Source organism: Mustela lutreola, chromosome 8 (genome assembly GCF_030435805.1).
Source record: "Mustela lutreola isolate mMusLut2 chromosome 8, mMusLut2.pri, whole genome shotgun sequence".
Taxonomy (NCBI): Eukaryota; Metazoa; Chordata; class Mammalia; order Carnivora; family Mustelidae; genus Mustela; species Mustela lutreola.
Window position 1 is genome coordinate 76889996 of NC_081297.1, and position 15806 is coordinate 76905801.

A 15806-nucleotide genomic window follows, 5' to 3' on the forward strand; every position below is an offset into this window, starting at 1 on the left:
TTTGTCAGCTCAGGTCTAATAAGCAAGATGGAATTCTGTATTTTGCAAATAAAATAGCTTAAATCATGATCACAAAAACTTCTATGTTCATATTCATATCATTTACATAGGGAGGAATATGGTCAAAAGAAAAGGTTATGAACTCATGAATGAGTCATTCATTTGAATCACCAATTATTTGACTTCACTTGATAGCCTTAAACCCATACTACCATAAATATAGCTAGTAGTGAGAACAAAAAGAAAAATGTCCCACAATCTGTCAGATTCTATTTTAAGCCCCCCTTTTTTAAACACCTTTAAGACTTTTTCAGAAATCCTAAAAACTTAAGAACTTTAAAGAGTAACACTTGTTTTTTTATGATGTGTTCTCTGTAACAACTTTTTAAAAAATTTTATTTATTTATTTGACAGAGAGAGAAAGAGCACAAGCAGGCAGAGTAGCAGGCAGAGGGAGAGGGTGAGGGAGAAGCAGATTCCCCACGGAGCAAGGAGCCTGACACAGGGCTCGATCCCAGAACCCTGGGATGATGACCTGAGGCAGAAGGCAGTTACTTAACCAACTGAGCCACCCAGGTGCCTCTGTAACAACTTCTCTTTCAAAGAACAAAAAAGAGACCAAAAAGTGAATACCACATAAATCAAATAGAAATTTATTTTTTCCAGAGTGTAGTAATTCTGAAAATGCCCAGTATTGTTTCTTGGCTGAATGTTCATCATTTGGTACAAATAAAAATCTATTGGGAAGAAACTACACATTAAATCACAGTAGGGCTCAGCTTTGTGTTAATGTTTCCAAAGCCTTGCTCTCTGTCATCAAAATTGCAGTTTTGTGCTCCTCAAAGCTAATACCCCATTCACGAGAAATTTATTGCTAAAAGGAAATGGTCCCTGAACAAAAGTCAAAGATTCTACCATCATAGTTGTTTTTCCCCTTATTAACTGCTCAATTCTTGAATGGAGGAGCCGTTTATTTTAGTATCTGTGGATGACTTTATTAAGAAGCATTTTCAAGCCCTAGTTCCTGAATAGTATAAAATCACATTCTTACTAAGTATATTAAACAGTTTTACAGTTATCTGTTTCACAGATCCTCTGACGTTGAGCAAGTCACACTGACTTTCTGACAGTAGTCATTCATCTGTCACACATTTATTATGCAAATAGTAAGTACTAAGTCAGGCATAACATGTCCCCCTTAAGGGGACATGTAAATTTCTGCAATGAGAAAAGAATCATATCAGAAAAAACATATACGGTGTTTTATACCCAACTCTGCCTGAGACTGATTTTTTTCCCTGGGTTAAAAAAAAAAAATCCACCCAATATCTCCCATTTAAAGCTTAAAACCCTTTTTTTGGTCATTATCATTTTTCTGGGTAGCTTTCATCAAAAACAAAACACCCAACCTGATTAAAAACAAACAAACAAAAAGAAAACAAACACCAAAACCTACCTTGTGGCTTTGGACTTGCAGCTGAGTGTTTCGCGGGCGTTTTTCCATTTATTCCCTGAGCCTCTTCGTTAGATACATTCTGATCAACCTGTGGGGTCGTGCTTCTTTTCAAATAAGGTGGAACAACAGTGATCTTTGGACAGGTACTGCTGCCTGCAAGAGTTCAAAAAGAAAGAACAGGTAAATAGAGAGGTGGAACACAGCTATGTCCCATGAGTTAAATTTCTTCTTACCCCAAGAAACAATCACAGATCTAAGACTAAGCAGAGCAACCCATCTCCAGTGTATGCCTGCCTTGACAGAATTTCTTGGGAAAGATCTCATTCCATGTGCTCGAGAAACCTTGTAATGCATACTGTCAGAGATCGCCGCACACACGGGTGTGCGCGCACACACGCACACCCCCACCCTCTCTCCCTCCTTTCCTTGCAAGGCCACAGAAAGGACAGAATGCAGCTGCTACGGGGGAAGGCGAGGACAGGAGGGCCCCAGTATTCATCTGTTCAAGTGTCTCTTCCAGCAGCCAGTCAGTCACCAGTCATCGACTCCGAAGAACAAAGCAGGAAAGAACCGACATGACAGCTGACCTAAAGACTCTGGAAGAATGGGTCAGTGAGAAAGGAACACACGCCCCTCTCACTCATGAGCTTACTCAGACTCCAGATCTACACATACAAGCTAATACATATATATATATATATATATATATATATATATATATATATATATATATATATTTTTTTAAACAGAGTAGCACTCCCTAGCTACCCTATTTTTTTTTTAAGATTTTATTTATTTATTTGACAGAGAAATCACAAGTAGATGGAAAGGCAGGCAGAGAGAAAGAGAGGGAAGCAGGCTCCCTGCTGAGCAGAGAGCCCGATGTGGGACTCGATCCCAGGACCCTGAGATCATGACCTGAGCCGAAGGCAGCGGCTTAACCCACTGAGCCACCCAGGCATCCCCCCATATATATATATTTTTTTTAAAAAGGATTATACAGATTACACGATCTTATCTACAGCTCAAAACTCTAAAATGTAAAGAGACTGAAATACATCATAAGACATAAATGTAGGAAAATAGATCAATTTTCTGTTTGGTTCCTGATACAAGAAGTGAATTGTTGAATTTCAGAGACTTTTTAAGAAATCATATGCCACTGCTTTCTCTTTATACCACTTGTATTAAATTTCTCTTTCTTCTAGCTGACCCAATGATATTAACAACAGACTGGACCCTGCTTAGGAGAAAATAAAATTTTACCAGGAATATTGTGATAACTAAATAAAAGTATTCTACTTAAGAAACCATCACTGTTTAAAAAATAGAGTCTCAGGAGTGCCTGGGTGGCTGAGTGGGTTAAGCCTCGGCCTCTGGCTTGGGTTATGATCTCAGGGTTCTGAGATTGAGCTCCACATCTTGTCTCTGCTCAGCGAGGAGCCTGCTTCCCTCTCTCTCTCTGCCCGCCTCTCTACTTGTGATCTCTGTGTCAAATAAATAAATAAAATCTTTTAAAAAAATAGTTTCATTTTTACAGAATCCAAATATCTGTAGAGAGAACTGTAAGATAAAAAGCCTTGGGGCGCCTGGGTGGCTCAGTGGGTTGAGCCGCTGCCTTCGGCTCAGGTCATGATCTCAGAGTCCTGAGATCGAGTCCCACATCGGGCTCTCTGTGAGCGGAGAGCCTGCTTCCCTCTCTCTCTCTCTCTCTGGCTGCCTCTCCGTCTACTTGTGATTTCTCTCTGTCAAATTAATAAATAAAATCTTAAAAAAAAAAAAAGCCTTAATTATTCAAAACAAGAAATGCTAATAAAACCTAATCACCTTTTTACTGAGTAAAATGATTCTCTTTTATTTTGATTCTTAAGCAGTATTAATTAAAAACTGCACATGCTGCTTTATTTTCTGTGTTCTCCTTGAAATTTATCCTGGTAGAACAAATTTTAGAAGGTCTTAACCCTTCCAAGTACTGTCGACAAGTTTGAGAGATCCAGTGGGACCACAAAGTAAATGGGTTTTCATCAGGCACCCTTCTGCTCAAACGGCCTGCCAGCTGGATGAAGCACTGTTTAGACAAACAGAACAAAGGCTCTGAATGCAAGATTTATAGATTTTTTTGACAGTATGTTATGACAAATACAAAGAGAAGAAATAAAAGCTCAAGTCCTTAAATGTGGGACCCTATCTACCTTTTTTAGAAACACCATGTGAGGGAGGCAAATTATAACTCTAAAATCCGTAGCATGATATCCAACGACTCAGCCTTTTATTAGGAGCATTAGGATGTTTGTTCCACAGTGATCCCAATGATGGCTTCTTGGGCCTAAAGGCCACCAGCTGGGGTCTGGAAGGATGGCCTTGGGACAGAAACAGTGAAAAGCCAGAGTTTAGCTCCAAATCTGAGGCACAAACTATAATGTGACTGTAAAATGAGGCACTGAAAGCAAGAATGTTGCTTACAGCAGCAAAACTGTAAAAGGAGGTAGCTAATGGGTTAAATGAGAAAACAGATTATACTGAAGCTTTGAAAAATAGATCACCAACTTACATATTAAAAGATGAAACTACTCTAATAATTAGCCTATTTAGAAACAAAAGATGTCTTGAATAAGTAACTTGAAATTTAAAACTATGCTCTTTATTTCTGGATAGCAAACATTCAGGGTATGATGGGTTTTACCCAAGTCCCATATTTATTAGAGTATCTTCTATGAATGTGCCAAAATGCCTGCAGTAAGAAATCATATTCATTTTCTTATAAATCCATTGAAATCATGTTTATATTTTTTTCTTTTTTTTTGGTCACTGGCAATAAATCTACAACCAGAAACTTGATTTTAGATCATTGCTTAATACCAGTCTACAAACTTTAGCCACTATCACAAATTATGAAAATATGGTGAAAGATACAGGAAACACATTTTTAAAGGATTACAGAAAAAAAAAAAAAAGCAATGACAAATAGGCAACAGAGACCATTTGTGGCTGTAAAGCCAAAAATATATTTTTGAAGATTTTATTTATTTGAGAGAGAGAGAGTTGGAGAGCACATATGAAAGAGAGCAGGGTGAGGGGTAGAGGGTGAAGCAGACTCCCCACTGAGCAGGGAGCCCGATATGGGACTCCACCCTGGGACTCCAGAATCACAACCTGAGCGGAAGGCAGACGCTTAACCAACTGAGCCAACCAGGATCTCCAAAGCCAAAAATATTTACTATCTGGCCCTTTACAGGAAAAGTTTGCTGACCACTACTCTAGGTTAAACACATCATGGTAAAGAAACGTGCCCTTTAAAAAAGGGCCATTTCATTAAATATTTCATCTTCTAACTAATCTTGGAATAGTAATACAAAACAAAACTTTTTTTTTTTTTTTTTTTTGAGTGTTTATGACTGACTCAGCCTACTCACATTTGGAGACAGTTCTTATTTGGGTGCCAATTGCATAACAGGGAACTGAAAACAAAATTGCAACCAGATGGTTCACCTATTCAAGAAATTTAATATTAACTTTTAGAGTCCATCTTACCGAGAAGAGTGACTAAACAGTTAATCTTGGGTTCAGATAAAAGTACAACAGTTACATGATATTAGTGTAAGGGAAAGGGGCCTATTTAAAAAATGTCTCTTCCTGAAGGTCGATGATCTTTTTAGCCACTGGTCCTACCCATTCTGCATTCCTCTGCATTTGGGTTACTGATTCGTGCTTGCTGGGTCACATCTCCTCTAAGGAATGTCTAGATATATACTAACTGCAAGAGGCCTCAGATATTTTCAGCTAATAAATCCAGCCTCATCTTTGACTGTAGCTGGAGAGCTTACCACTACGGCTTCACTTTCATTTGTTTGTCTTCTTCTGTATCACTTGGGAGTGGTAGATAATCTCTCTTACTGATTAGGGTGACTTTGTCTCCTATTTGGAAAACTTTGTGTTGAACTGTGATATTTTGCCAAATCATTCTCAAATAGCTCTTTCACAGTCTTTGGCCATCCATCTCAAAGCAAAGTCCACTCAGTTCTGTGAGTCTTCAGGCTTGCTCTCTTGCTGTAGTATCATTCCCCCAGATCACATCTTTCTGGCCTTGCTATGGCCGTCTGACATCTCTTCCAACTGCGCCAAGTCTCAAGTCTATCAAAGCTCAATGGACTCCCCTCCTTGGGACAAGAGGGTCTCTTGGGCTTAACGGGTAAGAAGTAGTATTCTAGAGAAGACAAACTTTTCAGGGGTACATTGTCCAGAGCAAAAAGATACCTTAAAGAAGGAAACAAAAAGGAAACAAAACTACAACTTTTCTTTTTTTTAAGATTTTACTTATTCACTTGAGAGAGACACAGTGAGAGAGAGCATGAATGAGGAGAAGGTCAGAGAGAGAAGCAGACTCCCCGTGGAGCTGGGAGCCCGATGTAGGACTCGATACCGGGACTCCGGGATCATGACCTGAGCCGAAGGCAGTAATCCAACCAACTGAGCCACCCAGGCGCCCCTACAATTTACTTTTTAAAAAAAGATTTTTTATTTGAGAGAGAGAGAGAATGCGAGCATGAACTAGGGGAGGGGCACAAGGAGAGAATCTTTAAGCAGACTCCCCACTGAGTGCAGAGCCTGACATAGGGCTCAATCTCACAACCCATGAGATCATGACCTGAGTGGAAACCAAGAGTCGGATGCTAAACCGACTGAGCCACCCAGGCATGATCTGCACCCCCACCCCAAAACTTGTATGAAGTATTTTTAGGTTTACAGGGAACTGCACCCAGGTTCCTAAAATTAGCATTTATATAACCATGGTACATTTATAAAAACCAAGAATTTAATACTGAAAAAATACTAAACCACAGATTCAGTTCCAATTTCATCAATTTTTCCACTAGTATCCCTTGTCTGTTATAGGATCCAATCGAAAATACCACATTGCGTTTAGTTCTCATTGTCTCCTTACGGCACCCAACCTAAGACAGTTACTCAGTCATTGCTTGTTTTGTATGATGCTGGCACTTTGAAGGGTCACAGTCAGGTATTTTGTAGACTGTCCCTCAAATTGAGTTTCTCTAATGTTGTCTCATGATTAAATTGGGTTTATGAGTTTGAGGGCAGGACGTCATAGAGACAATGTGCCCATCTCACTGTATTACCTACCATCTCACCGTATTACATCACGGCATGTTATCAATGTGATTAACACATGTGATATTAACCCTGGACCCTGGGTAAGGTGGTATCTGCCAGGTTTCTACACTAAAAATATTAAAAGACATTTTTCAACAATGTTTTCTTATCATCTCTTCAAAAATTTTCCTTTTGTCCTACAATTTCAAATAAGAGTCATTATCTCCCATGTGTTACCTAAAATACCTAGATTTTGTGATGAGCACTGGGTGTTATAATATGTAACTAATGAATCATTGAACACTACATCAAAAACTAATGATGTACTATACAGTGGCTAACTGAACATAATAAAAAAGGAAAAAAAAGATCAAGCAGGGTTTTTTTTTTTTTTTTTTTTTTATAAACCCATTAAGGTTATAAAACTCATGGTTTACAACTCTTCTGCAAAGGGGAACAAAGTCATAACCAAGAAATTTATTTTAGAATACATTTTCCAAATTTCTATAGCTCCATAAGAACTTTTCCAGAAAAGCAAGCAAACCATAAAGGATCTTAGAAAAGAAAATAATTTAAGAAATTTTCTTGGACCTAGGAATTTGACATCTAGGAATGTACAGAAAGAACCCTGTGTGCATAAAAAGTATATGTACATGTACCTATACGTACATAAAGCATATGTATATGTATATGTACATATACAAAAGTATATAACTAGTCAATGCAACTTTATGGAACATATGAACCATTGTTAAAAACAGAAAAACAAAAAAAAGATTGGGAAGATCTCCAAGACATTATTAAATAAAAGACAAACTATAGAAAAATATGTATAGTAGGATCCCCTTTATAAAAGAAAAATGCATACAAATGTGCATAAATGCATTAGAAAGGGATGTTAGGAACAGGGCAAACTTAACTGGGAGAACTGGGAGTAGGAAGAGAAGATGAATGGGAACCTTCACGTTTTGGTGTCTATATAGCTGTATCATTTACATCTTTTATAATGAAAAGGTGCTTAGAAATTACTTATGAAAAAGAGAAAATCTATGAAAGTCGGGTGTATTAAAGATTTAAAAATATATATCCTTTATGTTTGCACACCTCTATAGACAGCAGCATTATTCACAATAGCTAAAACATGGAAGCAATGCAACTATCCATTAACAGATGAAGAGAGAAACAAAATGTGGCATATACATGTAACAGAATATTATTCAGCCTTAGAAGAAAGTCCTGAAATATGACGCAACATGGATGACCATCAGGCCATTTTGTGAAGTGAAATAAGCCAGTTAAAAAACACAAATACTGTTTGGTTCAACTTATACTAGTTACACAGAGAAGTCAGAAGCAGACAGAAAGTAGCATGGTGGTTGCCAGGGACTGAAGAGACAGGAGAATGCAAAGTTACTGTTTAATGAGTACTGCATTTCAGTTTTACAAGATGAAGGGTTCTATGGATGGATGGCTGTCATGGTATCACACAATACCAATGTACTTAATGCCAATGAACTATACACTTATAATGGTTAAGATGGCAAATTTTATGTATTTAAAAAAAAATAAATGAAAAAGCTTTAATTTAAAGGGGCACCTAGGAACCCTCTTACACTGTTGGGACTGCAAGCTGGTACAGCCACTTTGGAAAACAGTATGGAGGTTCCTCAAAAAATTGAAAATAGAGCTACCCGATGACCCAGGAACTTCATTACTAGTGGTTATCCCAAAGATACAGATGTAGTAATCCAAAGGGGCACCTGCACCTCAATGTTAACAGCAGCAATGTCCACAATAGCCAAACTATGGAAAGAGCTCAGATGTCCATCAGCAGATGAATGGATAAAGATCTGGCTCATATATGATGGAGTATTACTCAGCTATCAAAAAAATGAAATCTTGCCATTTGCAATGATGTGGATGAAACTAGAGGGCATTATGCTAAGTGAAATAAGTCATTCAGAGAAAGAAAATTATCATATGATCTCATTCATATGTGATTTAATTTAAGAAACAAAACAGAGAAGCATAGGGAAAGGAAAAGAAAAATAAAACAGGATGAAATCAGACAGGATGACAAACCATAAGAAACTTTTTTTTTTTTAAGATTTTACTTATTTATTTGACAGAGACAGAGAAAGAGAGCACACATGCACATAAGCAGGGGCAGTAGGACAGGGAGAAGTGCTTCTGGCTGATCCCAGAATCCTGGGATCACTACCTGAGCTGAAGGCAAATGCCTAACTGACTGAGCCACCCAGGCACTCCAAGAAATTGTTAATCACAAGAAACAAACTGAGGGTTGCTGGACAGGAGGGATGGTGGGGGCGGGGGGGGGGGGTAGGATAACTGGGTGACAGACATTAAGGAGGGCATGGGATGTAATGGGTGTTATTTAAGACTGATGAATCACTAAACTCTACCTCTGAAACTACTAATATACTATATGTTAATCAACTGAATATAAGTTAAAAATTTTGGAAAAAAACATTTTCTAACATAAAATGGATTTGATGATCATTTAGATGTAAACATATTTGCAATACTTTTTTCAAAATTGGTAGTTTATAAAAACTGGTTAAAAGATATAATTAGATAAAGAAAAATGTTGAAAAACTTGAATAAAACTATATATATTGAAAATTAATTAAAAATATTCCTGCCAAAAAAGTAATAAAGGGGCACCTGTGTGGCTGAGTTGGTTGAGTACTGGATTCCTAATCTCAGTTCACATCTTGATATCCGGGTCATAAGTTCAAGCCCCACACTTTAAAATGAATAAATAAAATAAAGTACAAAAATAAAAACCATATCACTTGCTTATTGAGGAAAAGATCAAGAAGTATTAATACATTCAGTTGCTTGCTTAGCATCTCTTCTAGTATGTCTAAGAGCTATCTCACACTCAACATACCTAAATCTGATACCTTTATCTCTCAACACTGACTCCAAACCACTGTCTTTACAGTCTTCTCCATTTCAGCTAATGGCAGCTTCATTGATGCTTAGGCCAGAAAGCTTGGAAGCAACCTCATGTCCTCTTTTGCTCACACTCTACATCCTATCCATCGAGAAATTCTGCCAACTCCACCATTTACCACTACCTCTCCATTGCTCTTATTATGGCCTAAATGACCATAAACTTAAACTGGATTAGAGCAAAACACTCCAACTTGGTCTCGTTGCTCCTACCCTCCCCCCCCCAACCACCCATGTAGTACAGTCCATATTTTCAGACAGGACTTTTTAAAAAGATTTTGTTTATTTGACAGACAGGGATCACAAGTAGACAGAGAGGCAGGCAGAGAGAGAGAGAGAGAGAGGGAAGCAGGCTCCCTGCTGAGCAGAGAGCCCGATGCGGGACTGGATCCCAGGACCCTGAGATCATGACCCGAGCCGAAGGCAGAGGCTCAACCCACTGAGCCACCCAGGCGCCCTGAGAGACATCCCTTTTAAAAACCTGATCAGATCATGTCACTCCTGTGCTAAAAAATTTTCCAATGGCTCTATATTTCACTCAGAATAAAAATTCACCTCCTTAAAAGGGCTGACAGGCTCTACATGATTGGGTCTTTGTCCTCTTACCACTGACCTCATTGCTAATATTGCCCCCTTGTTCACTGATAAGTCATACTGGTTCCTTGCTGTTCCTCAAACAGGCCAAGTACACCTTCGGTCTAGCATTCTCTGCTGGAAAGCTCTTCCCCATATAATTGCTGGCTAATTGCTTGTCTTCTTCACATCTTAGTTCAAATTTTATTTTGTCAGTATGGACTATACTGACCATCCCAGTACATCTACTACTCTTATTAGTTGTATAGGTTATTTTTTTCCACAGCACTTATCACCTTCTAGAAACTACATTATTCAGGAAGGCAATTTAGGATGGCAGCACAGGAAGACCCTGAACTCACCTCCCATAAACAAATTTACAGCTACCTATGAAATAAATCCCCCTGAAAAAGACTTGAAAACTAACTGAACATCTCTTCTATAACAAGCAACTACAGGGCCACATCAATATGGGTAGGAGAAGCAGAGAGGGTCTCACCAAAAACCTTACACTTGCTGTGGCAACCCACAATTAGGAAGGATGTCACAAATATGGAGCTTCTCCTTGGGGAGCAAGGTGACATGCTTGAAGCACCTTGACCCTGTAACCTATATCAGAGAGATGAGGAGCCCTCAAAATAGCTGGCTTTGAAAACCAAGAGGGCTTACATTCAGAAGAATATACAGTTCTAGGAAACAGAGATTCCACTCTTGCATTTGACTGCAGACTCACCCACCCTGAGACCCAGCACAAAGGCAGCAGTTTGAAAAGCACCTAGCCCATATGTGAATGAGATTCATTTGCTAATCTTAGAGTATCTGCCAAAAGGTTGTTAGGACTCTCTCTAGAGAGAGAGGCACTGGTGGGTGCCATTTTTGCACTCCCCTCTAACTTGCTAGTGAAGGTAGGTACACCCCTCACAGAGATGTCCCTTAAGCACCTGGCTCTTGGGCCAGGGAAGACTGTGGTTCTGGTCCCAGCAGGTTTGAAACACTGGAGTGACAGTTCTTGATGGATTCCTACCCCCAGAACACTGCAGAGACAGCAGACCAAAACACAACCCCACTCTCATGTGAAAAACGGCATTTACTTGTCCTAGAACCTCAGAGTAAAGGACACACTTTAGGATTACTACATACTAAAAGGCCACAGACATGATCTCAGGGTATGCAGGCCAGGGGACATGACTTTTGTGCACTCCCTTGGTCTTGCTACAACTTAACTGTTTCTCCCAGAAATGAGCTTATACACTATTCTGGAGCCCCAGTCTTTCCAACTGTCACCAAGGAGACACTTGCACATTGCCTGGTCTGGAGGCCAGCAGGGTTTACAGCTGTGGTCCCACAAGACTGTATATATTTGTGCTCCTTGTTTTTTGCTTTTGTTTTTGTTTCTTTTACATGGGATCTGAGCAACAGACTTCTCTTCCACTCTGCATTTGCCTGCTTTAAGGTTGGGTTTCTTCTACTACAGAGTTTGAAATTCACTTAAATCTCCTAAAAGCACATCTTGGAAATTTACTTAAATCTCCTAAAAGCACTGTCCATAAATGTGAACCACAATCAGCCTGGCACCAACAGACAGGATGCAGCTCAGTTAAACCAGTGCACAAGGTCATAAAACTATAGTGTCCCAGGCTGAGTTTTGAAAACCCAAAATATCTCATGGTTCTCTGGAGCTCATAACTTGAGAGTCACAGATTCCTGGATTTTCATTCATCCTGATTTAATAACAAACATTGAAGATTCATTTTTTTAAAATTCAAATATAATTGACTACATGCTATAGAACAACACAAATTAAAGATCAAATGTGGATGTATGTCAGAGACTTGACTTGAAAAACCAAAGATTGCTCTAAGTGCATTAGTGAGGATAAACACCACTTAGTGATCGTGAGAGGAAGAAAAAAGGAAAGAACAAAGATGTTCCAAGACAGTCTTCAAAGACACCCCAACTTCACTGGAGTACTGTAAAATCCCACTTAGATTTTGTAGTCTTTGATGGGCAAAGGAGGAGGGGCAGGGGTTCTACAGGGCCGGCCGCGTAGATCCAGAGCAGAGTGCATCTCCCTGACTTCATCGCTTTTCTTGGTGAATCTTCTCTGGTGGCCATGGTGACTCTGTGCCTGAGAGTTAAGCTTCCAATTAGCCTAGAGCTAGGAGCTGACTGAGATTCCACTTTCTGGAAGACTCAAAGGGTTAGCCATTCCCTCAACACCTGGGGCCAATCAGGAATAAATCACATTGCTTCGACAATCACAAAGGTTCAAGAGATAATAAAGGACAAGGTTAGCAATAAGTTTCATTATCTATATGAGGCCATTCATCAAGACTGAGAGACATAGCTGTTTCACATAGTATACACAGAAATGAAAAGAGAATCAAGCAAAATAGGAAAATAGAGGAATATATTCCAGATGAAAGAACAAGATTAACCTCTCCCCCCCACCAAAACACTTAATAAAACAGAGATGAGATTTATCTGATACAGAGTTCAAAATATTGGCCATGAAGATGCTCAATGAACTCAGGAGAAGAACTTCAAAAATGAGTTAGAAATACAAGTAGCAAACAGAAGTCACAGAGCTACAGAACAGAATAACTAAACTGAAAAATATAGTAGAGAGATTCAATAGCAAAATAGATGACACAAACAAAAGCATCCATGATGGAACTCATCCCACAGAGCAATAAAAAGAAAAGAACTTTAAAAAGTGAATATAGAAAAAAAAGTGAATATAGTTTAAGAAACTTATGGGACAACAGATTAATGTTCTCCTCATAGAAATTCCAGAGGAGAGAGAAAATGTCAGAAAATTCACTTGAAGATGGCTGAAAACTTCCTTAACCTAGGGAAGAAAACAGACATCTAGATCCACAAAGCACAAGGAATTCCTCAAAAATGAGCCCAAAGAAACCCACACCAAGACACATTACAATTAAAATATCAAAAGTTAAAGAATTTTAAAAACAATAAGAAAAAAAAATAACTTGTTATATATAAGGGAACACCCATAAGACTACCAGCAGATTTCTCTGCAGATACTTTACAGGCCACAAGAGAGTAGGATGGTGTATTTAAAGTGCTGAAGTTAAAATCTTCTAAACAGGAAAACAATATCCAGCAAGGTTATTACTTACGTTTGAAGGAGAGATAAAGAACGTTTCAGACAAACAAAAGCTAGCAGAGTTCACCACCACTAAACTGGCCTTAAGAAAAATGTGAAAGGGACTTCTTTACACTCAAAAGAAAGGACACCGAATAGTAAGAAAAAAAAAAAACCACAGTAAAAACCTCACTGTTATAGGTAAATATATGGTAATGATAACGGTGCTAGTACAAAAATTCAAAGGCAAAAGTAGTAAAAATAACGGTAACTATAATGATTCGTTAAGGGAGGGGTGCCTGGATGGCACAGTCAATTGAGGATCTGATTCTCGGTTTGGCGGCAGGTCATGATCTCAGAGTTGTGAGACTGAGCCCTGCGCCCAGCTCCACACTCCAAGAGTGTGCTTGAGATTCTTTCCCTCTCCCTGCCTCACCCACTTGTGCTCTCTTTCTAAAATAAATAAGTCTTAAAAAAAATTAGTTAAGAGATACACAAAATAAAAAGATGTAAAATGGGAGGGGTGGGGGCTTGGGTGAGCCTGGTGGTGGGTATTAAGGAGGGCACGTATCGCATGGAGCACTGGGTGTGGTGCATAAACAATGAATTCTGGAACACTGAAAAGAAATTTAAAAAAATAAAATAAAGTAAAATAAAATTGAGAAGAAAATACACCCAGGATATAGTTTTCTTCTGGAAAAAAAAAAAAAAAAGGTGTAAAATGGGACATTAAAAATACAACCATGGAGGGTGGGGAGTAAAACTGTGAAGTTTTAGAATGCATTCACAAACCTAATTTCCTATTGATTAGACTCATATATGCATATACAGAGAGATTAGTCTAGACTAATAGGTTATCCAGGAAATAGAAAACTCAGAGGATGAATGTGGGAAGGACAGCGGAAGAGCCCAGGAAGATGGCAGTGGAGATAAGAGTAAAACATTTTTCCTCTTTTGGTTACGCAAAAACATCCCTTTTTGTATGGGCTGGCTCAAATTTTCTATTTCTACCAAAATTCTTAGTCCGCCAAAACTTTTCTAGCTGTACCATGTAAATCCACAAACAAGTTTGTTCTTTTTTCTTAGAGAGGGAGAGAGACAAGGGGAGGGGCAGAAGGAGAGGGAGAGAGACGATCGATACCAGCAGCAGAACCGATCTTACGACCCTGAGGATCATGACCCAAGCTGGAATCAAGAGTCAAACACTTAATTGACTGAGCCACCCAGGCGCCCCAAGTTTTTTCTTACTGTTTTTCTTAATACAATCTCCCCAAACCATTTTTCTGCTTAACCTGACACCTTTCCTCTGGTATTCAATTTAATTCTTGTTTATCATGGTATGTTGACATTATTGATAATTTGCAAGTTAACCTTAAATCCCTCTCCTAGATGATTGTTTTGTATCCAGCTATTTGGTTGTAAACCAGATGTGTTTTCTTCACAGGGATGAATGCATTGTTGGGAAATTGCTTATGTGCCTCTCAAAAAATTTTTAAATATGCAAAAGAAATAGGTATAATTTCACTCCTGGTACCATTTTTTAAGAGAATCTAGACTAGAAAAACTTCATTTTAATAATAAAAAAAATCTCACAAATCTCTCTCTATATTAGACAAATATATATAGTTAGAATATATATACTATATATATAATATATGTAGTCTGTTATATGTGAGCCTCATGGTAACCACAAAGCCAAAATCTATAGTAGATACACAAAAGATAACAAAAAAGGAATCTAATCATAATACTTTAGAAAGTCCTCAAACCAAAAGGGAAGAGAGCAAGAAAAGAAGAAACAGAGGAACTACAACACAGCCAGAAAAACAATTAACAAAATGGCTGTAAGTGCACACCTATCAATAATTAGGTTCAAAAAAATGGACTAAATTCCATGGCTAAATGCACTGAAAATATAAGACTCACCTAAATGCTACTTACAAGAGATTCATTTCAGATGTAAGGACACAGATGGAAAGTGAAGGAATGGAAAAAGTCATTGTATGTAAGTGCAAGCTAAAAGAAAGCCAAAGACTGTAAAAATGACAAAGATGGATATTACGTAACAACAAAGGGGTCAATCCAGCAAGAGGATATAATTTCTATAAATATTCCTGCACTCAACACAGGAGCACCTAAATATATAAAACAAATATTAGCAGACATAAAGGGAGAAATTGACAGCAAAACAATAGCGGTAGGGGACTTTATCATCCCACTTAGCTCAATGAATAGATCATTCAGACAGAAAATCAATAAGGAGACATCAGCCTTATACAACATATTAGACCAGATGGACTTAATAGTTATATACAGAATATTCCATACAAAAACAGAATACACACTCTTTTCAAATGCATATGGAACATTCCCCAGGATAGATCACATGTTAAGCCACAAAAGAAGTCTCAATATATTTAAGAACACACAAGTTAGATCAAACATCTTTTCCAACTATAATAGCACGAAACAAGAAATCAATTAAAAGAGGAAAACTGAAAAAATAAAAAAATATGAGATTAAGCAACATGACAATAAACAACCAATGGGTCAACAAAGAAAGTAAAGGAGAAATTAAAA

General features: G+C 38.2%; 1 protein-coding gene across 5 annotated transcripts in view; it reads right to left on the reverse strand.

Annotated features, from left to right (window-relative positions):
• Window positions 1–15806, reverse strand: part of FGD4 (FYVE, RhoGEF and PH domain containing 4) — a 220422-nt gene that overhangs the window by 67873 nt on the left and 136743 nt on the right. For all 5 annotated transcript variants that reach the window (XM_059185677.1, XM_059185676.1, XM_059185679.1 and 2 more), the window contains one exon: window positions 1457–1609. In XM_059185677.1, coding sequence (XP_059041660.1) covers window positions 1457–1609 — 153 coding nt within the window. The remainder of the gene's footprint in view (window positions 1–1456; window positions 1610–15806) is intronic.